This window comes from Schistocerca cancellata, chromosome 6, assembly GCF_023864275.1.
Source record: "Schistocerca cancellata isolate TAMUIC-IGC-003103 chromosome 6, iqSchCanc2.1, whole genome shotgun sequence".
NCBI lineage: Eukaryota > Metazoa > Arthropoda > Insecta > Orthoptera > Acrididae > Schistocerca > Schistocerca cancellata.
The window spans coordinates 112,148,774-112,172,960 of NC_064631.1; the positions used below are offsets into that span (position 1 = coordinate 112,148,774).

General features: G+C 40.3%; 1 protein-coding gene across 1 annotated transcript in view; it reads left to right on the forward strand.

The window, feature by feature from the left end:
- The window catches only part of LOC126191421 (RNA 3'-terminal phosphate cyclase), an 89,752-nt gene extending 81,435 nt beyond the window's left edge, over positions 1-8,317 (forward strand). The window contains exons 9-10 of the mRNA XM_049932292.1: positions 551-655; positions 7,992-8,317. Of these exons, the coding sequence (XP_049788249.1) occupies positions 551-655; positions 7,992-8,072 (186 nt within the window). The 3' untranslated portion in view covers positions 8,073-8,317. The remainder of the gene's footprint in view (positions 1-550; positions 656-7,991) is intronic.
- Positions 8,318-24,187: the final 15,870 nt, after the last annotated feature.

A 24,187-nucleotide genomic window follows, 5' to 3' on the forward strand; every position in this document is an offset into this window, starting at 1 on the left:
CCTCACTTCAAGGAAACAAGCTCCGGGCAATAAAACCGCTCCCAACTGCTTGGACAACCTCCTCCCGACCATCTCGGCGAGAAGAGGTCCTTCTGACGAGGTTGCGGATTGGGCATTGCCGGTTTAGCCACCGCTACCTGCTCTCCGGTGACCCAGCCCCGCAGTGCCCTTGTGGTCATGCATTAACAGTGCGCCATGTTTTATTGTCGTGTCCCCGTTTTAGTCAATCTCGTGTTGTCCTGTCTCTGCCATCTACTTTACAGGATATTTTAACGGATGACGCTCGAGCAGCTGCTCGTGTTCTTCGTTTCATTACTTTGACTGGATTGTCCAAAGACATCTAACTCTTTCACTTATTTCAACAAAAGAGTTGATGTAATATACAAAAGCTAATAAATTTGACCATATTAATTTTGTCAGTGGACCCAAAACATATTGTGCGGACATGGATGTATGCAAATTCTTTTTTTCTCCATCATTAAAGTTATGTATGGAAATGATTGTTGTGTAGACTGTTTGATTTTTCTTCCTCATTTCTTTTGCTTTACAGATGGTAGTCCTCATGGCCCTAGCAGATGGCATTTCACAGGTGAAGGTGGGCCCAGTGACACAGCATACCGAAACAGCTATTTACATTGCAAAATCTCTAAGTGAGGTGAGTAATCATGTTTTCTATAAATATCCTTGTAATAACACTGATAGAAATGTCACATTTGGAAACGTGATTACAATAATATGACAAATCCATCCCCGATTTTCCTTTCTTTAACTGCAGTGTTGCTTGTTTCCATGTTATGCTGTAAAACTAAATTATTGCAATAAGTGGACTTAAACAACAAAAAATCTTCTTACAGTTAAGGTAGTCAGTCATTTTACTGTCAGGAGCAAGAGAGAAACAAGAAAAGAGGAAAAGAAAGTTTAGATTTGTACTTGTGATGGGGAGGAAAAGTACTTCCTCTGAACCTCAAATCGGCTGAGACAATAAACACAAAATGGTTCATAAGTAAAAATAAATCAACATCAAAGATTAAAGTTCCAAACTACTTAATATGAGGTGCACCTTAAAAAGGCTAGTCCAGAAACTGTGTGCGTTGCAGCTGCTATCCATGTCACTAAAGTTCACCATATAGTGGTAGACAAGTATAGTTTATTTGAACAATACATTGTTCCACAACTGTGTCAGAGTCGTTTGTGAGGTCATCATACATTTTCATCTCAAACATGTGATGCATGACACTTCAGTTTCCATAAAACTTACTAACAATCATGCCATTAGTTCACCACAAAGGCACACGCATAGTTCACAAACTTGGCTGTTTCTGAAATACTGTTATCGTCTGTAGAGAATTAGATGATCTTTTTTCACATCTTTCATCAGTTAACTTCATCTGCAAATGACATCAAGGAGGTGGTGTGTATGTAGCACGTCAGACCCCTGAAGTGCCGCAGTAATACAGATAACAACACATTTATATCGAGCAACACATTGCAAATGTCGTGCAGATTGCGGGAGTCACAGTGTAATGTGTTAGTGTATATTTGATAAAAATGTATTGTCAGAATAAAGTAGAGGGGTATATTAAGTATGCAACAAAATCAGAGTTCCTTCCTTGGATGGAAAAGGTATAGGTTGAGGCAAACAGGTCACTCGGACCCTAGGATGGGAAAGGTTAAAAAGGGAATATTGTTTACAAAACTATTTAGGTAACCAGAAGAATGCCAGGCAATTTGTAATTTTGTGTTTTTCTTTTGCTGTCCATACAGTCTTCATCTCCAGCTGCCAGCTGATTTAGTTAAATAATACTGAGTTTTACTACTTCCTTGCGGTGTGGATCAACCACTATTTCTGTTTTACCATTGAATCTGAGACTGACTTCGAAATTTGATCTGCCTAGTTCCTCTATTATTTCTTGCAAACAGTACAATGCCATCGGGAAAACTAAGGTGGTTCAGCTTATTCCCTAGATGCACAGTCTTTTCTTTGCACCTGGAGGAGTAGAAAATTTCTTTTATACAAAATGACAGTTTCAGAGGCTAGGTGTCTCCCCTACCCCCCACTCCGATGTGTTTCTGTGGACACCCATGTCTGTAAAATGGAAACTGAGTACCTGATGGTTGCACATAGTGTACTTTGACAGTTCCTTTTTATAATCATTTTATTTAGATTAGTATGAGGGTAGTTCAATGAATAATGCCCCAAATGTTTTACAGCTATTAATAAATATAGGAAACAACTTTTAGGTGCTTGTAATTCGATGTTTCTTCTGCATGTGTCTCAAGTTTCAAACAATTCTGACAGGGAGCAGAGCCATAATGAATAATGAAAATGGCATACACGCAAGACGCTCATTACTAGTAACATAGTTTAATTGAATTTTCGGTTGTGTAAAAGGAAACAGGAGTCATCATTCATAAACATTCATGTGCAGAGTATGGCAATTTGCTAGGAGTGATTTCAAGTGATGGATTAAGAGATTTAGTGCCAAGAAGTGCAGGAACAGAGCTCAGTGATCAGCTATGTTTAGGACATCCTGTCACAGCCACTGCTGCTGACACTTCAAGCATTCGGACTTCCATTTATTCGGAACACATGTGAATTCTCTAAGAAGAATACTTCGAAGACGAGAGTGTAATTCATGTAGAGAAGACATGGCCTCAAGCACAGGACAAGAGCTTTTACCAATGCACAATATATGGTCTTAAACTTTGCTGACATAAGCTCATAGAATGTGATGGAGATTGTAAAAAATAGTACATTTAAAAGAAATGTTGATTGATACTGTCAAAAATCCTCTCTCTTAAGAATAAATGTGTTCTAAAAAAGAAATTGAGGGCATTAAATACTGAGCAACTCACATAAAATTTTAGAATACTCAGTCCTAATTTTGATGACATTCTTTACTCCCCTTTATAACTTAGCTTATTGCCCAGGTGGCTAAGCTATTTCAGTTTCTTATGTTAAGTTCACCCATGGTTAACAGCTACATGTAGATGTAGATGGTCTAAAGGTAGTGTCTTTGATTACTAATTAAAATGTCCTGGGTCCCAAGTTAGAACCCAGTCATAGCTTATATTTTAAATAAACATCATCAGCAGTGGCAGCCGAAGAGTTCCGGCTCTTTAAAACAAGGAAGAATCGGAAATGATCAGTGGCATGAGGATGCTGAAGGCAGTGGAAACCAATGCATTAAATACACATAATGTGTGCCCACAGGACATGTGGCCTCTAATTGAAAAAGTGTCGTGATGCTCTCTCCAATGGCAAAAGGTGCCGTATTAGTCCCACATTCATATCTCTGGGAGGGGACTGCCAAGGAGGTGACCATGAGGAAAACATGGAATAATCTCTGATGGGATAACTTTCTAAGAGTCTGAGCATAGAATGTAAGAAATTTGAATGTAGTAGGAAAGCTAGAAAATCTGATGAAAAGGGAAAAAATCAAAGGCTCAACGTAAGTGTAGTAGGGGTCAGTGAAGGGTAATGAAAAGGAGATAAGGATTTCTGGTCAGACGTTTATAGGGTAATATCAACAGCAGCAGAAAATGGAATAGAAGGATTGGGATTCGTTATTGATAGAAAGATTGGGCAGAGAGTAAGTTACTGTGAACAGTTCAGTGATTGGATTGTTCTCTTTAGAATTGATGCAAACTGACGACAGTAGTTCAGGTACACATACCAACATTGCAAGTAGCAGAATGAAGATAAAGTTTATGAGGCTATTGAATGGTTAATTCAGTATGTAAAGGGGAATGGAAATCTAATAGTTACGGGGGATCGGAATGTGGTTGCAGGTGAAGAAATAGAAGAAAGGGCTACGGGGGAATATGGGCTTGGCAGTAGGAATGAGAAAGGAGAAAGACTAATTGAGTCCTGTAATAAATTTCAGATCTTAATAGTGAATACCCTGTTCAAAAATCATAATAGGTGATATACTTTGAAAAGATCCAGAGGCAAGGGATGGTTCCAGCTGGATTATGTCATGGTCAGTCAGAGATTCTGAAATCAGACACTGGATTGTTAGGTGTACCCAGGTGCAGATATAGACTCAGATAATACTTTAGTAATGAGTAAATTGAAGTTCGGGAATAGTCCGAAAGAATCAATGTGGAAGGAAGTTGGATATTGAAATACTGAGGGATGATGAGGCACATTTGAAGTTCACTAAGGATGTGGATACTGCAATAAGGAAAACCAGAGTAGGCAGTTCAGCTGAAGAGAAATGTACATCTCTGAAAACAGCATTCACAGATATTGGACAGGCAAACATAGGTACACTGCGAATAAACTTTGGGTTAAATTGATCGACGAAAAAGGTATATAAATGTTCAGGGAAATGAGAGGAATAGAGCAATACATGGTCCAGTCACATTGTGACCACTGCCTATATTTGTCAACCTGCAGTAACTGCTCCCAGATGGCCAGTGGCAGCTCCAGCAGTGGAGGGTATATAAAGCGTGTCAAGGTGCTGAAAACAGTGCAGACATTATCGTTATGTGGAACAATTTATCTGATATCCAAAAGGGCATGATCATTGGCTTCAAGGCCGAGGATGGAAGCATTTCCAAAAGTACTAAGTTTATGAACTGTTTGTGTGCTGCTGTGGTTAAAGCAAATGGTTAAAAAAAATCAAAATGTCACTATCGAAAACTGGTGCCAAGGCAACTGTGGTGTTCCAAGGGCCATAAATGACAGGTGAACAACAGCTGTGGAGAGGTGTACAGGCAGATAGACGCCCATCTGTTCAGCAACTGACAGCCCAGATGATCCAAGGGGCGACCAACAGTATCACCTGAACAACTGTTTGGTGCGGGCCTCCACATCAGGCACCTGGTTCGTGCACCTGTGATGACTGCTGTTCAGCAGTGACAAAGGCTAGAATTGGGATTCCAATTCCACAACTGGATGTCAGCTGACTGGCATCAGGTGGCTATTTCAGATAAATCTCATTTTGTGCCCCATTGGACAGATGGAAAACATGCTGCAACAATTGTCAGAAGGGTCCAGGCCACAGGCAGATGCATTAAGGTCTGGAGAATGTTTTTGTGGCATTCCCTGGGTGAACTCATCATTCTGGAAGCCACTGTGGATCAACAAAAGCATGCATCTATCCTTGGAGACCATGTTCAGCCCTACATGCAGTGTGTTTTCCCTCGGCATGATGGCATATACCAGCAGGGCAATGCAGTGTGTATACAGTTTGCAGTATATGTGCATGGTTTGAAAAGCACCAGGATGAGTTTACCATACTCATGGATTTAAGCCCAATGAAGAATCTGTGGGACCACCTCAACCAGGCTGTTCGTGCCGTCGGTCCTCAGCCTAGAAATCTAGTGCAGTGAGTCCTGGCACTGGAGCTCGCCAGGGTCCACCTTCCTGTCGGTCCCTCCCAGAACCTCACTGACTCTCTTCCTGCACGCCTTGCAGCAATCTGCATGGCAAAAGGTGGTTATTTAGGCTGTTGACAGGTGGTCACATTAATGTAGCTGTACAGTATCTAAATCATTTAGGAATGAAATAAATTGCAAGTGCAGGGCAGCCAAGGCAAAATGACTGCAGGAAAGATGTGAAGAAATTGAAAAAGAAATGATCACTGGAAGGCTGACTCGGCACAGAAAAGTCAAAACAACCTCCGGTGAAATTAAAAGCAAGGTTGGCAATGTAAAGAGTGCAGTGGGAATTCGTGTTACACACAGGGGAGAGAGGCAGAGAGGCGCAGAGAGAGAGAGAGAGAGAGGGGGGGGGGGTTGGGGGGGGGAGAATACATTGAAGGTGTCAAGGTGTCTGTGAGGGGGGGGGGGGGGGAAGTACTTGTCTGATGGGATGGTAGGAGAAGAAATTGGAGTCGACATGGAAGAGATGGTCAGAATTTAAAAGAGCTCTGAAAGACTTGATCAAATAAGGCAGAAAGGATAGATAACATTCCACTGGAATTTCTAAACTAATTGGGAGAAGTGGCAACCAGTGTGGGTGTGTAGAATCCAAGACTGGTGACTTACCTTTAGACTTTCAGAAAAATCCCATCCACACAATTTCGAATATAGTAAGGACACATAAGAGCGAAAAGTACCACACAATCAGCTTAACAGCAGATGCATCCAAGCTCCTGACAAGAATAATATACAGAAGAATGGAAAAGAAAATTGAGGAACAGTTAGGTGCCTATCAGTTTAAGAAAGGTAAAGGCACAACAGAGACAATGCTGACATTGTGCTTGATAATTGAAGCAAGGCTGGAGAGAAATAAAGGTACGCTCATAGGATTTGTTGACCTAGTAAAATCTAAAATGGTGCTTGAGGTTTGAAATTCTGAGAAAAAAGAAAGTAAGCTATAGGGAGACAGTCCTATGTTCAGTCAATTCATAGTTTCTCAAGGCCATTTTGTACAGATTTTATTGAAACTGGAGTCAAAAGCTTTCTCATAATACGTGGATCATTGACAGAGCAGTAAGTCATACCTATTGTTCCAGCCTGTAATTTCCTTTGTGACTTTCAAATGGACCATTGTTATGTCTGCATGAAAATCCAGCCTTTTAATATGTTGGTCAGATTAAAACCCGATGTTCTTTCTTGTGGTTGGTGATGTTGCTGCAGGCAGAGCTCACTGCAGATTCGTAGGGGTCAATCATACATCAGCGCTCTGAGGTACATGCATTTACTAAACAATAGTCCCTTAGACCACTATAATTTACTAAACAGTTTGGTGAAATAATTTATAAACTGGATAAATAAATCCTGTGGATTTAATAATGTTGTTGATACAGGAGAATTCTTCTTTAAATCCAGTAAATATTTATTGCAAGTAGTTCACATGATTCTGATTCATGGCTCTACGTAGTCGTAGATTCAAATGAAAACAATGATATATAATTAATGTAGATGACACGGCACTGTAAATAGTATAAGTGCTTTGGAACGATCCTTTAAAAACCCATGAATGGAGAAATTCTAAAGCAAGGACTCATAATCAGACAGCACAATTTCTCAGTGTTTCTTGCAAGATTAAAATAGTGCTCAATATCCTAAACAATTACTTCAAAAAGAATAAACAAGTTCATCACATGATGCAAGTCTCAATACAAACAGCAGCTAAATAATTAAAGGTATCAGCTGTCTCGAGTCAAAAAACATAGTTTTTAGCAAAATCCCTAAACGTGCTTGCATCTGTATTTAAAATATGAACTAGTTAAGTTACAGTTATACGTATGGCCAGCTTTAGCAAACTGTCGTTCTGACCTCTAGATGTATTTGCTTTCATGCAAATGTTAAACTTTTTCTTATACACACTTCCATAGCTGTTTAATATAACTTCTTTTTATGACTAGTTACACAATCATTTAAAGCATATTTAATAGTTGGCTGTAGATATTATCTGGCAAGGCACAGTGAGGAACTAGGTAACTCATTCTGCCCTCACATTGCATGTAGCTTGTGGAGGATTTGACTGTGGCACATTTGCATATCTATATTTTAGGAAACCAATTGTAACTTTTAATATACATGCAGGATTTGGAATGTAGCCTGTTGTGATGTTTGCTGATGTAATCAGCTTTCGTTTGATACCTTATATTATGTGATGCTCCAATGGTTTAATTTTCCAGCATAATATTCATAATTAAAAACAGTTGTAACTTTCTTAATACTTATTGTAGAACTATGCTTGCCACTGGTTTCCATTTTTGTGAATTAAGTGTTGTTATGGCAGTGTTCCAGTTTTTCAGGAATTGTACTACTACGATACTCTGTAAGTAATTTTGCTAGTTTGTTTCACTTTTCCTCCAGCTTTAATCTTCACTGCTGAGAAACCTTTTTGAGGCACCTTTATTTACTTCAGACATATTTGTGCCTCATCTGGCATCATTTTGAAACTATATTATTTTCACTGTTCACCATCTGTGCCATATATTGTGCTATACAGACATTTAAAGAAATAGTAGAATCCTCAATACTATAATGTAATTTTGTATGTCATGTGTTGCTATTTTTGTTTGCAGGCAAAATTCAACATCATTAAGCAAGGACCAAATTCGAACATAATCGAGTGCACTGGAATAGGCCTGCTTAATCCTGTTTAATAGCCAGCTGTGATCATAATATTGAAATAATGTGTGGCATTATCCTAATTATTTTGGAAACAGATGAAGTTCCCTTTTTTAATATCTCATATTTATTCCTATAATAACATATGTTGAACATATGACTTGTTTGCACAAAAAACTGATATCTTACTACTAGTGGTATCATTAAAAGAAACCTTATTCTTGTTTGCTGATTGTGATAAGCAAAAGTGTGTGAAATATACTGTCTTCAAGTACTGAAATTATGTTGCCTTTATTCGTTCACTTCCTTGTGCTAGTTTTGTAGCCCAGTACAAATAGCTATATATTGAGTGAATGACATACTGTAACTGTTAGTGTAGAATAATATTTAGTACATATATTTAAAAAAAAAATTGTGGAAGGAAGGGTCGCAGCCGGAGACAGAAAATTTTATGGTAAGGCCATTGGGGGGCATTCCATGAGCCAAGCAACAACACAGGAAAAGTACTTGGGGCTATGGATAAGGAAACTTTGTGTATTGATGCAGATGGAAACAGAAAGGATCATGGTGGTGGATAAAAGCACGTAAATATAAGTAGATAAAATTGGTAACAAGTGCTCTTTCTGATCTTGATGCACGGTCAGTTAGGATAAATGATTGTCTTAAAGTACAGATACTCTTCAGGGGAAATCGGGAAAAGTAATGACACCAGGACAAATGTTTCTAAGAGGAGTTACCAGAGATGATCTGGAATCAAATTTATAATGAGACAAATACTAACATAAATTTAATCTATTCCATAATAAATTCATGTCATTATTTGAAAATAGCTTTGCATAAATCCTAATCAGAAAGGACATTAAACAACCATTTAAAAAATCATGGGTCGCGAAATGAATTAAAGTAAACTATCTGTTTCCAAGAACAAGTAGAGATTACACAGTTGTTGCACACTACAGAAACTCCGCAAAGTTCCTAAGAAAAATCATTAGAAAATCAAGGAATGTGCACAAGTCAGACATCGGTAATCGATTAGTAGATTAAGGCCATATGGAATTCGTTACAAATCTCAGTGATGGAGAAGTCACAGATATCATAATAACTACTTTACAGAGTTTGGGTGCGATTTCAGTTACAGCTAGGAGTAACAAGAAGCATTTTACTTCAATGCCGTGTGCCATCTGATGGCTTAAGTTCGTAATACTGCTTTTGTGACACATTATCGAGTCAAGCTTTCTACGACAAGTTGCAAACAGAAACTAAAAAGAGCAGTTAACATTAGACACCTTATGCCATCTGTTGACGCGTGTCTGTACTTCGTTCTAAGAACCTCATGTGACACGATATGGATGTATCACAGACTTACTGTCAAAAAAGTGAACCAAGAAGCTAATTTGCTCTGAGAAAAATTTTATGGTTGAGAAGTGGTGCAGCCAACGAATGTGAATGCCAAATAACGGTTGTGCTAGTAGGTAGACATATAGCGTAGCCTAGAATTTTTGTGGCATCTCTAAACACACTTTTCATTGTAAAAGCTAAACCAGCAAGGTTAATTCAGAAAACAGATAATGGATAAGGGTCCGATGAGTATTTTGTTGTGTATGGGAAAAAAATTACCAAAAATGCAGTCTGGTGTCTACTGTGTAACTTTTATGTAATGTTTAACAACTGTATTCACAAGACAGATATTTTTTTTCCATCAGTACAATACGCAGTTAAACTTTTGTCTATATGTTCAAATATTGCATTAATACCATTCCCAACATCCACTTTTAACTGTAAGATTAGTATTTTTGGCTGTTTCATTTGCACATTATCAACCTAAGAACACGAAACTCTCCAACCTACCCTAGACCTTGTGCTACACTGCAGGTCAGTCTATCGTCACAACCATCATTCAAGGTTGGGAGGATGGACGGATCAGTATCACACTCTAGCAAGTCTTCATCATTAAATACAGGGCAGAAAAATTTGGGGTATGAGATGGCTTAAACAAGGTGAGAATGGAATTTTCATTATTCACTCAGTGTAGTTCACATTGATCACCCCTTTCATATAACATAATGACTTCAATGGCACACTGTACCAATACTCATGTTGCACACATGTTATCAATTACGGCTGTTTTACGCTGCGTGTTCTTACAGAGCCATCTTTAATCTTCACGATTATCTCTTCTACATGAGGATGGGAGCGCCGTCTGAAAACCATGAGGATTATTAAACTTTTATACTGCTGCTAATTAGTAGTAATGTAATTCATACTGTACAATGGTTGTGACAGTAGATGAGTGGGAGGAGGTATCACATTTTGTATAATCGACGTCCCAACATTCATTCGCAAAGTTAGAAACTGACCTCACTCCTGACGAAGACGGCATAAAGATGCTGCGGCAACTTCTCCAGTTGTGCTGTAAATCATATTTTGAATTATTGCTGTATTGAGTGGCTGAAAATAGGGTTCAGATACATGTGAACGTAACAACATGATTAGAATACGTATTCTAACCATTAACTCTTATGGTACAGTATGGTAATTTGTGTTCTGATTCTCAGCATCACATTATCAATATTTTCACACTTGGTCTATTAATATAAAACTAAGGAAGAACATATAAAGTAAAACATATGTACTACTGATTGTTTTGTTGAGATGAAATTTTGTCTATGGGCAAATGTATCTTCTGTCTATCCTGTAACAGCAGAGGAAGACTCATTGGAATTATTAATAATACCATTTCACATAACTTTTTTCAGTTGGCAAACTGAAACGTTAGCATTAAGTCCTGACACGTTGTTGCCTATACAGGCGAGAACATATTTCTTAATGTGTTGACACAGTTCACTTCGTGCTTGACAACGTAACATTACGGTGATAAATTGCGTAAAGCTCCGGAGCCTCAGAAATGACGTAAAACGCATAATTAGCAAAAATCACAGAAATAGCATTAGTGAAGTGCAGAGGGATAAGAGTTGTGAATTCGTTAACTGTGATTCTTAAGTGTGACAAATTTCAGTTAGGACTCACAGTTACCGAAAAGTAGCATTCACAGAAATCATTGATATCGCAAAATCACAGTTTAGCCCATTCCTATAGCTCTGCTTAGCGAGTTTCTCCTCCTTTCTCCACTCGATTGTTCAACAACCTGTGCAAAAGCTGCTGGCCTGGGCCACAAAACACCCATCTGCCTGAAGATACCTGTTGCTTTCACTTCTGGGAACCCTGCTCTTCTACCTGAATGTGCCCCGGTATACAGGGTGTATCACAAAGAATCATCAGATAAAAAAAAGAAAGAAAAACATAACTATTATATTATTTGAAATATGTGTGTGAACAATGTACTGTTGGAAAGGGCGAACTCTAGAGTTTTACATTGTTCTTTGTTCCTACTAGGCAGCAGCAGGGTGCACCCAGTTAAGGGGACCACACCATGGTTCAGGTCGGAAAACATCGATTTTTGGTTTCCATTGTATTTTGACAAATTAAGGTTTTATTTAAGTACTCTGAAATGGATTTTGCTGTTTTTTTTTTAAAGAGCATTTTCCTACCACGTGTTTGTGTCACGCCCACTTTTCTGTCACCCACTTTTCTGCATATATTTTAGATCTTTATATCTCCTACATTGGGGATTTTTTATTTATTTATATATATTTTTTTATTTTATTTATTTATTTATTTATTTTTACTTCCGAGTGTGTTAGCTATTCTTGGAATGCAACGGTCGGTATTCTTTTATTTCTGCTGTTTGTAAACAACACTCTTTCAAACACGTAATGTTATTATAAATTTGAGAATATTATCAGATGTAATTTCTAAATTTGTGCAATGTAGACAGTGTGGTGAGTCACAGAGTGTGAAAATTTGTGTACGGTACACCAACTATTTGGGCGATGGTGACAGTAAGCCATACAACAATGTGGTGAACTCTAAGCCGTATAGAGATGCCATAGTTAGCAAAATAGAATGTGTAGGCCATGTTCTAAAACGTTTGTGAATAAGGCTGAGAAAACTAACTGTTGATATCAGAGGACAAAAATTAGAAGATGGAAAACTGTTGACCAGACAGGGTCGGTTAACTAAAACTGAAATAGAAAACTTGCGGGTATACTATGAGCAGGCAATTATGAGAAATAAAGAAAATCTGGAGGCAATGAAGAGAGATGTTTGGGCCATATTTTTCCATAAGTCCTCTGCTGATGATAAGCCATGTCATGGATTGTGTCCAGCAGGAGAAAATGCGTGGTGCAACTACAATAGGGCTCAGGCAATTGGAGAATCTTATTCTCACCAGCATTCTCTTCCTGCTGTCGTTATTACAGCAATTAAACCTATTTTCAGAGACTTGGCTAATCCTGACCTAAGGAATTGTCTGCATGGGCAGACACAGAACCCAAATGAATGTTTCAACAACATAATTTGGAACTGACTTCCTAAACCTGTATTTGTAGGCATGCATACAATGAAACAAGGAGTTCATGATGCTGTTATTACATTCAATTGTGGTAATATTGGAAGGTGTTGGGTACTGAAAAAGTTGGGAAGTAATCCTGGTGAAAATATGATCACTGGGCTGCAACATTGCAATAAAATGAGGATAGCCAATGCAGACAGGTCTGCATCTAATATGGCCAAGAAAGCAAGACAAACATCCAGGAAGGTGAAAAAGAAGCTGGAAGACCTGCTAGAGGCCAAAGAAGGGCCACCATATGCAGCAGGACAGTTTTAATTAACTGTAAGTAACAAATTTCAAAAGTTTTTCTTTAAAGTCAATTTCCTGCAAACTAAAATTTTCAGTACATATGCTCCATTATATCAGAAACTATCATAGATAAATGAATGAAATTTTCAGAGACTCTACATAACATAAAAAGCCACCTCTGGTACTACATTCATTTATATTCCCCCATTAGGAAGATCACAAAAATATTTCCTGCAGAAAAAACTTAATATTTTTGTTAGTAAATTTCAAAAAGTATTTCTTAGAAACTATAAAATGGATAAAGCAGATTTTAGTACAGTTGACTCTATTAGCATCATGTAACATACAGTAAAAATATTAAGGTCCTGCATCAAATAGTTTTTTCAGAAATGGGTCAAATACTTGCCTAAATTAACATGGGTTAGATAGGCAGGGTGTGGTCCCCTTAAGTTCTATTAAGTGTTGCCGGGACAACAGAAAGCATTTTGTGTTCTACGTTTTGTGCAGTGCGTGTCAGTAATAACTGTTCAGCGTGACTTTTGTACTAGGTATGGTGTGGACCCTCTTACAGCACAGAGCATTAGATGATGGCACGAACAATTCCGAGAAACAGGTTGTTTGTGTAAAGGCAAATCGCCAGGCCATTCCCGAGTATCTGACACAGACGTCGAACGCATGCACCATAATTCACAAATAGACTGCAGAAATCCGCTTGCCGTGCAGCCTGACAGTTCAACTTGCCACCAATGTCTGTCTGGCATGTGTTGCATCAACATTTACACATGAAACCATACAAAATTCAGCTACTGGAAGGTCTTCGTGGAGTTGACAAACAACAGTGCGTGGAGTTTTGTAATTTCGTTCTTGGCAAGATGGAGGATGACAGTTTACTTCCACACTTAGTGGCTAGTGACGAGGCAACATTCCATTTAAATGGAAATGTGAACCGTCATAATGTGATAATATGGGGTACGGAGCAACCACATGGAGTTGTAAAACTTGAGAGGGACACTCTAAAACTTTGTGTTTTGTGCAGTTTTGGGGGGAAAGGTGTATGGTCTATTTTTCTTTGCCGAGAACACTGTTACAGGAAGCACATATCTCGATATGCTCGAGTACTTCCTTTTCCCACAGCTGGAGACTGATTCGAATGACTTCATTTACCAACAGGATGCGGTACTGCCACATTGGCATCTGAAAGTATGGGAATTTTGAAATCAAAGGATCACTGAAGGTTGGATCGGTCACACTGTACCAAATGATTCAGTCTTACGTTACTGGCCTCTGAGGTCACTTGTGGGGGTTACAAAAGACTGTGTTTATGTGCCTCTGTCACCAACAACAATGAATGAACTGAGACGTTGCATAACAGCAGCTGTGGAAGCTGTAACTCAAGACAAGCTCGCTGCAGTGTGGCAACAATTTTAATACCTCTGTGACATATGCTGTGCGTCTCAAGGAGGGGGAGGGGGGGAGAATTAAACACCTAAGAAAAGGTATAAAAAAGTTTTGAATTTCTCATTCTCAAAAAACAAAATTCATTGTATATGATTATTACTTTCAGAAATATATATATGGCAAATAGGATGCTACTTTTTGATACACCATGTACTATGTCCCTTGCTGGCACAAAGTTGTTGCTAATATGCAGTAGAGCTTCACACACACACACACACACACACACACACACACACACACACACTCTCTGTTCCATATTGCACGTGAGAATGCCTGGTCTCTGCCAGCTCATCTCAACAAGTTTCTTCATATATTTCTAGACATAGACATCCATGTAATACTCCGTCAGAGACCTCGCTCAAACTGAGTAATCCTCAAGTTCAGTAAATCTAGATGGCTACATCTTCCTACGACATGATGGATGTAACTGAAGGGGTAGAGTAGGGGCATAATGCACTCTGATTTATCATCTACTGTGCTACAAACATCCAACAATAAAGAAGATAAAAATGTGGAATTCATGTTCATAAAGATCAACAGATCTTAACAGAAAGTGTCTGATATGTGTCCTCTACAAGCCTAACATAGGTGTATTTGCCTGCTTCGAAACTGCTCTTTCTACCTGAGCGGTCAGTGCGACGGACTGTCATGCTAAGGGGCCCGGGTTTGATTCCCGGCTGGGTTGGAGATTTTCTTCACTCAGGGACTAGGTGTCGTAGTCGTAATCGTCATCCTAATCTCATTTCCATCGACACGCAAGTCACCGAAACGGTGTCACCACCTAAAAGGTCTTGCACCAGGCGACCGGTCTACCCGACGGGAGGCCCTAGCCACACATTTCATTTCAAGTCCTGAATTGACATAAGAGAATATAATTAAAGCTGGTGACTAACAAATTTTTCCCAATCAGAATAATTTTTACCTCTCATGCATGCACCCGACACGTCTGACCATGACATAATTTTCGTGATATACTCGCTAGAATGTCTTGGAAAGAACCCACAACTGACTACATAATGAGATTTCAAACACACAAACGTATCAGAACTTGGAACTGAGGCGCAAGAAATAGTCTGGAGGACATCATCTAGTCCCTTCTCGGACATACCAGTAACTGAAAATCTTCTTACTTTTACTAACGAAATTACTAAGTTAAATGATAGATATGCTTCCTAAAGAGTGGAAAAGTGAGAAAGAAACATCCATCTTGGTTAACTGATGAACTGGAACAGCTCGTGAATCTCGGAGATGGTGCACACTGGGCATACAAACTACGCACCTGCCTGAAAATCATATAGCGTAAAGCAGAAGTGCAACAGTCAGTTAGTGAGGAATACAAAACTGAGGCATGCCCATTAGGGTGTCCTTTATTTTCCTACTTCAATATTTTTTAAGTGCTTACTCTCCATCGTTGTTTGAATGACTCCAAAGCATGTCTGTACAAAATTTTGTTGTGATTAAAGCACTGTAACCTGTGCCGAGTTGAACATAAACTCGCATGAGGAACATGATCTTCCGCATTGTTCACAGCTGTTATGCAGACTTCACATCAGCTTATCTGTACGTGCACATATAGCGCAGTCAGTTGTTTGTTACTGATAGTTCTAATGGCTCTGAGCACTATGCAACTTAACTTCTGAGATCATCAGTCACCTAGAACTTAGAACTAATTAAACCTAACTAACCTAAGGGCATCACACACACCCATGCCCGAGGCAGGATTTGAACCTGCGACCGTAGCGGTCACGCGGTTCTAGACTGAAGTGCCTAGAACCGCACGGCCACACCGGCCAGCTTACTGATCGCACAAGTTTTGAAGTCTTAAGATGACTATGTAATGCTAACGAAAATGCCTGTTTTAGTAGATGTACAATGCCAAATAACTGGACACAAATTATCATCAAATGGAAAAGCGCGAGAAGTTGTATTTTACAACATATGAGAAGCAAAATTAACCATTAGTGAAACTGCTAATCTTGTGGCTCGCGAGTGAATTATGTTTTGGGAGAAAGCAAGAATTCTGACTAGCTATTCAGTCAAAATTATTCGCCAAAAAATTACTTGCTTGCATTCAGGGTGGCTAAAATTACAAAAAAAAAAGTGCCTGGATGTGTTTTAAGAGCAGTGAAGAGAAGTTATAAATGATTTGGACAATTTATTTGATATTGCACGTGCCAATATTCCACAATCAATCTAGTTGGGAGAGAGCCTGGATGTAAAATCTGCCTTGGAGCAGCAGACTGAAACTTGCGAATAAAGAAGAAAGGGCGAGGCAAAGAAAATTGGAAGATGAGAAAAAGCAAGAGATACAAAAGTGCACAGCATCTACTTCTACGTCTTCTGCTGTCCTTCCTTCAGCTGATGAATTGGATAAGGCATTTTCAAGGCCGGCTGCAGTGGCCGAGCGGTTCTAGGCACTTCAGTCCGGAACCGCGCGACTGCTACGGTCGCAGGTTCGAATCCTGCCTCGGGCATGGATGTGTGTGACCTTAGATTAGTAACAGTCATGAGACAGATTACCCAACATCTCAGATCGGGTCTGACACACCTCAGATGACGACCACAACCGTTGAGGACGGCCAAAACGGGCGCGGACGGCAGTCGGAACATGGAGGGGTCCATTGAAGCCGAGTCAGACGAGTGCGGACCACATCGGCGCGGACCGATTAGGTATGCCCAACGTGCGGCATCGCTGAGATTCATGAGCATTAGGTTAGTTAGGTTTAAGTAGTTCTAAGTTGTAGGGGACTGATGACCTCAGATATTAAGTCCCGTAGTGCTCAGAGCCGTTTGAACATTTTCAAGTTCAGATGAAATTGACAGTGATGGTGAGTTTTTAGAACTTACTTCTGAGAACAGTTCATTGGATAATGCAGCCAGTCAAGGTGCCAAGGAACGTTGATGGGTCCATCCCAACAATATTCCAGGCATAATTCTGATGGATCTACTATCAGACAACTTGCGAAGCCTGTCCCAAATGTACTCTGGACAAAAAAAGTGGCTCTGAGCACTATGGGACTTAACTTCTGAGGTCATCAGTCCCCTAGAACTTAGAACTACTTAAACCTGATTAACCTAAGGACATCACACACATCCATGCCCAAGGCAGGATTCGAACCTGCGACCGTAGCGGTCGCGCGGTTCCAGACTGTAGCGCCTATAACAGCTCGGTCACACCGGCCGGCGTACTCTGGACAGTAGGGCGCCCGCAGGAAACTAACACAATAGCCTGACTGAACTGTAGGCGTTAATAACAGGATGAAGTCAACACTACCTCCATAGGAATTAATGTATGTGTGTTTTTTGGCGTTGGCTTTGGTGTTTAGTATTATGTGGGTCGACATTGGGAAAAATTATAGTTTGCACATACGCTGGCAGGACTGGGACTCTTGTGTCACAGCTGCATGGTAGAGATAGTTCTACATTTTCATACAGAATATGGAGAATACGAAAAAATGTAGGAAAACAGAAAAAAAACGGAAAAATGCGGAATAAAGGTAAAACATAGAAAAACCGATAACTGTGTAAAATCTGGCGAAATCCATCTACGGAATGGTAATGCTGGATATCTGTATTCATATAGAGGACGCAGTCGAAATTTGTGGCGTAAGCACTAGATCAAAGTGTCTGATGACCTCTTGGATATTTCCCTAGAAAGCTACAACTTTGTACATAGAACGAGAACTATTACAACAACAGTACCATCTGCTCCGAAAATGATTGAGAGATGTGCACTAGAGGTTGAGCGAGCTTGCAGAGCACTTGAAAAAAAGCAGAGTTATACTCAGGAAGTAGTCAAAATTTGCGGCATAAGGAGCACACACAGACAAACACACAGCGTGAGTCAGGTAAGATGTTAACACCCCTTTTATTTCGTGAACGGCTAGAGATATCGAAACGCGGTTTTCGGCAAATGTCCGAGCGTCGCGGGACACGTATGTTTTTGTATGGTTAATGTTTTTAGCGTTGGTATCAAATATGATAAAGAGCGTTTTCTTTTTTAATGGGAATGTATACCTTTTGTAACTGCATTCGATAGCTCTTGCGAAGACAGCTACAGTGATAATAGCGTTTGTTGATGTTGACGTTAAAGCCTATCCAAAACAAAATTCGAGAAATGACCTGGAATGTGAGAGTATGGTGGCCGGAAACCGCATTTACAGTGCAAACACTGCTAAGCAGGAGCCTCGGACCTGGCTGCGCTACGAGAATAAAGCTTTATTTCCCCTTGAACCACCTTATGACCTTGATGTAAGTTCACCTACGAATGTTGTGCTGTAAAACTTGCTCAAATCGGCACGTGCATAATTTGGAAATCTGCCCAAACCGTACAAGTATTTCAGTCCCGACGCATTCAGCTCACTTTTACATGCTGATTTTTTGTATGAAGCGGAACGTGCCTAACGCGGAAACGGAAAGCAAATCGTAGAACATACTTAATAATTCATTGTATAATGCGGAAAACAGCCTATACAGTTCATTAGTCACTCACGACTCTACAAGGACGTTACTTTTAACACCTCTGTTAAGCGGCGCAATACCAAGAAAAGATCTCCAACGCAGCGCGGCGGCCAGCCGTCGTGGCCGAGCGGTTCTAGGCGCTTCAGTCCGGACCCGCGCTGCTGCTACGCTCGCAGGTTCGAATCCTGCCTCGGGCATGGATGTGTGTGCTGTCCTTAGGTTAGTTAGGTTTAAATAGTTCTAAGTCTAGGCGACTGATGACCTCCTATAGTTCTCAGAGCCATTTGAACCATTTGAGCACCGCAGCGCCGTGGTGTGAACCTAAAACCGCGCCGCTCTGTGCAGCAACGGATATGTCACCCTCAGTGTCTGTGCAGTACATCAAAGGAAAAGATTAGTTCGTCAGCGCTCTGTTTGTCGGCTTTCTCTTTTTCCTCATTATTGACGCACGTCGGCGCATACAGGAACATTGCTGCGCATCTACCAACACACTGCTGCAATGTGCACAGTGAAAGAGGTGGGTTTTGTCCCGTTAAACAATGGTTTTATCCGGCAAGGTCATTATTTTCTGCCAGTTTCAGTTGATTAGTAGCACTTGAAGAGCTACAGTAACATGATGTCGAACAAACGATATGTGTCGTTAGCACTTAACGTAAAGATTAATGTAATCAAGGCGAGTGAGAAAGACAGTCTCTGTGCGCGAAATTATGTTGCGTTTCAAATGCGGTAAAACACGAATTTATGAGACTTTAAGAAACAAGGAAAGGATTTGGGACGAATGGATAAAAGGAAACGGGCAGATGAAAAGTAAGGCGAAGAAGACCGGAAATGAAGAAATTAACGAAATAGTTCAAAAAATACGTGTCAGTTCCTAAGGGACCAAACTGCTGAGGTCACCGGTCCCTAGACTTACACGCTACTTAAACAAACTTATGCTAAGAACAACACACACACACCCATGCCAGTGGGAGGACTCGAACCTCCGGCGGGAGGGACCGCGTAATCCGTGACATGGCGCTCCAAACCGGACGGCAACGAAATAGCGTGGGAATGGTTCGTATATGCGCGGGCAAAAAACTTACCTTTATCAGGACCCATGTTACAGAGTGAGGGTTTTAAAGTCGCTAAAGAGCTTGGAATTACGGAGTTTTGAGCATCCAAAGGATGTCTGGACAAAGCTAGGCACAGCATCGTGTGGAGGGAAGTGTGTGGGGAAGCTAAGGATGTGCAGGAAAGTGTAGCAACAGAATGGAAGACAATACTGTCCAACCTAATTGTGAATTATAACCCGAAAGACGTGTTCAGTGCCGATGAAACGAGACTTTTATCGCGCGCTGCCTTCAAAATCGCTAGCAATCCGAGGTGAAAAGTGCACCGGCGGAAAAATGTCCAACGAAAGACTCACTGTACTGCTGTGTGGAAACATGTTAGGTGAAATGGAGAAGCAACTGGTGTTTGAAAAGGTGGCAAAAGCGCGTTGTTTCAAAAACATAGACGTCAGTAACCTTCCAGTCACGTGGCGAAGCAATAAAAACGGGTGGACGGTGAGTGGTCTCATGGAAGAAAGGCTGGGCTCTTTCAATGCCAAAATGAAAAATGGAAATCATTAAGTTCTCCTTTTCCTAGATAATGCAACCTGCCACCCGAAAATAACGTTATCAAACGTGAAATTGGTTCCCTCCAGGTTCATCCAGCCCCACACAACCCCTGGACCAGAGGGTTATTTACAAGTGTCATTATAGGCGATTGCTGATGCAGTCTCTTATTCTTAGTGTTGAAGAAGCCGAAAGTGCGTTTCCTTTTGCACGGTCAGTTTCTGTTCTGGATGCAGTAAATTGGATTGGCTTGACAGTAAAGGAAATAAAACCCGAAACTGTCACCAGGTGCTTCAACAAAGTGGAGTTTGGGGCTCAACAACAAGACGCTTCTGTGGCCATCGAAGTTCAAGAAAATGCAGAAGCAGTTGCTGAAATAATGAAAGTGCGAAACATTTCGTGTAGTACAGATGATTACATTTGAAGGGATGACTTTCTGTCAGCTCACTTCACTTGCACTTTAACAGAAATCCGCAATACGGAGGAGGATGAAGAAGAAACAAAGGAAGAAGAAGAGGAGCAAAGTGATGTCCGTAGAAAAATTAATAAGCCTGAAGAAGCCATTGCATGCATAAACGGTGTTATGCAATTTGCAGCACACACAATTTCTTCCAACGTGTTGGAAACTCACTGGGCATTCGTTTTTCGCATCGAAGACTCATACGATATAATCCACTGTAAGATGAGACAGAAAGTATATTCAATTTCTGGACTCAAAGAACGGCGTTCTTCACATAAGTAACACCTGTTTGTGTGTTTAATGTTGCGTTTTGAGGATCAGGCAATATCGCATGGACTGTGGTCCGCGTATTGCCGCCAGTGTGTCGTTAGCTCAGTGGTTCCCTTGTGTGTTGCGACGCTAGTGCTATATGAGAGGGCATTTCCGATCTCGGCGAAAGCAGCTGAACACAACGTTTTATTTTCCATTTTAATTAATGGAGTTGCAAACTGCTAGTAAAAATTCCTTATATGAAATCTGAAGAATGCCTTTACACACAAATCTTTGTGCAATTTCTACTTAGTAAATTATGTTAATATTACGGATGTCTGCTTTGCAAATGCCAAGGTGCTTCACTGTAAACTAGTTTCTGAAAATATTCAAACCGACTGTCAACGATACGAATTTGAGCTTTGTTCGTCATATAGATCTAACATGTGAGGAGGTTGTTTATGAAGTGAACATGCTGATTAATATAGTTCCTCTCCTCTAAATTTTTGCAATAGCATTTAACTGTAGAGGTTTTCTGACACCGGCGTTAGCAATTCCTTTCCGTTCTCTGAAACCTCAAAAACGATAACTTTTTCTGGTTTAAATCTGATGACCTTAACTATCACTTCCGATCAACGTTAAATACTTCATGAATCCATACATGGAACTCCAAATGTGCAGTGATCCTGCACTACTACAGAGCATGCATTGCAAGGTATTCGCACAGACTTACCATAAAGAATGAAACAAAAACTGTAATACACTTTACACCACAGACGCTCACTCTGGCTTGATCAAAACATCCGAATATTGGCCAAAAGTTGCACAAATAGTTGACTTTGAAAGAAAAAGAAACGAGGTATGAAGAATTCATAAATTCATCGAATGTAGTGAGGTGGTTTAATTTCGTCCCAGTCTATAAAATTAATTTCGGGCCGTAGTCAGCTCTTGCCGATTAATGTAATACAGTAATCTCCGTTGCTTTTGAGCGAGAATGGAAATCGTAGAAATTTTCTGTGGAGCAACATTTAATAATAATAAAGCGTTTTAAATGATCAAAAGCGATGAGCGGTAGCAGGCGCTTTCGATAAAGAACGGGGGAGTGCAGCGCCGCTGCTGTAGCCAGCAAGTGGATCCCGGAGGTTTGCCGCATACGGAGTCCAGAGTAGGACAGTCTGCGAGAAATCTGTCGCAAAATGGTTACTGGACAAAATTTTGTTTTCGGTGTGTCAGAAAGTGAAATAGATTGAATCTGCGCTACCACTAAATTCACGTCTTCATCATTCAGACAGAAGAGGCTATAAAAATCTTTTACGTCAGCTGGTCTCGAGCCACAGACATCGTACACAGAAACAACGCATGCTACCGCTAGACCACGGGCATAAACGGTCTAGGTCTTCTCTAACGTGGGACAAGACACCCTCCAGGAAGTTCCGCAGTCTACAGCGTTGCCAGATTGTGCAGATAGCCGGACTTGGAGAATTAGCGAGTTGGCCAGTTTATTTGTCCCATGTCGCGATCGGCGCGGACTTAGCCTCTGCAGCGACCGGCCCCCGGTCAAGTTTTATGTCAAAGGGTGTCCATACAATAATAAACGAATTTAAAGTTCGAGTAAAAATATAGAAATGCCGTGTTATTTATCAACTAGATCAATCAGTGTAATAGTCCAGTGTTGTGTTGTCCAATATACAGTAAACGAACGTCTACTGTGCTGGAGTGAAGGTACGTAGATACAGTATACGCATAATTAAAAAAAATTACTGTACTTTTGTGCAAGATACCTGACAAATTTCACGTACCCCACTGAGTTTCGTGTAATCCGGAAACTTGTCCAATTTGGAAAATTCTAGAATCTAGCGTATCACAAAGGGCTTAGGAAAACTATTACACATTTGCGTATCCTCTCAGATTTACACGAGTTGAAACAGAGAAATCAACTGTCCTTTTTTCAAAATTAAAGAAAAGCAACTGTTGCATTAAATACCTAAATGGTAACAGGAAGATTTGACCTCTCTTTTCTTGTACGTGGCTGTGCGTTACTTAGAGGTAAAATACATGCTGTCGGACAGTTGTCTCTACCTACACTGCTCTAAATTGTATCATATGAGAAACATTTGTTGAACTAAACATTTTATTAAAAATACTTTGGTGACCAACTGAACAACTCAAAATAAATATTCTTCTTAACATAATGTCGCTTCATACTGAACTTAAGCGCGTAATGACATTGTTACCAGCTACGTGCAATACGACGGCCGCTGTGGCCGAGCGGTTCTAAGCGCTACAGTCCGGAACAGCGCTGCTGCTACGGTCGCATGTTCGAATCCTCCCTCAGGCATGGATGTGTATGATGTCCTTAGGTTAGGTAGGTTTAAGTAGTTCTAAGTCTAGGGGACTGATGACCTCAGATGTTAAGTCCCATAGTGCTTAAGGTCACTTGAACCATTTTTGAATGTGCAATACACGCTGTTGACTTATTTGACATTGCAGTGCAGTTTCGTACACACGTAAATGAAATAAACAATTTACTATGAGTAATTTGGTAACCACTCAAATCACATAGCATAATTTTTGTCTTTAAAAAAATAACTTTATCCTTTATTTAAGCATGTGTTCAAACTGAAAGGCATTTCTGCATTCGCCGTTGGAAAGAACGATGAACAGATGTAATTACACTGGATGATATTGTAGAGCATGCACTGACGATTCGACGACACGTATCGTCTGCCGTAGTTGAGGCTTCGTCGTCCGAGTTCACGATGATGATGATGATGATGATGATGATGATGTTTGGTTTGTGGGGCGCTCAGCTACTCGGTCATCAGCGCCTGTAAAAAGTCCCAATTTTCATGCAGTCCAATTTTTTTCCACATTCCAATCGAGCCACTGTCACGGATGATGATGATGATGATGATGATGATGATGATATGATGAGGACAATACAAGCCCCCATTCCCTTGGCAGAGAAAATCCCCAATCCGGCCGGGAATCGAACCCGGGACCCTGTGATCCAGAAGCAGCAACGCTAGCCACTTTTTTTTCTTCTTCTTCTTCATTTTTGTTCGTTGTTGATCGTTGTATCTCTCGTACCACTAATGCGGATTCATTAGCTTCGTAGCCAGAACAGCTTCTTCGTGTTCTCTGTCAGTTGATGTCTTCTTTCTATCCTCCTTTTGACATCCAAGCAGCCTATCCACACTAGCGTCTTCATAATTCGTGCAATTGCCT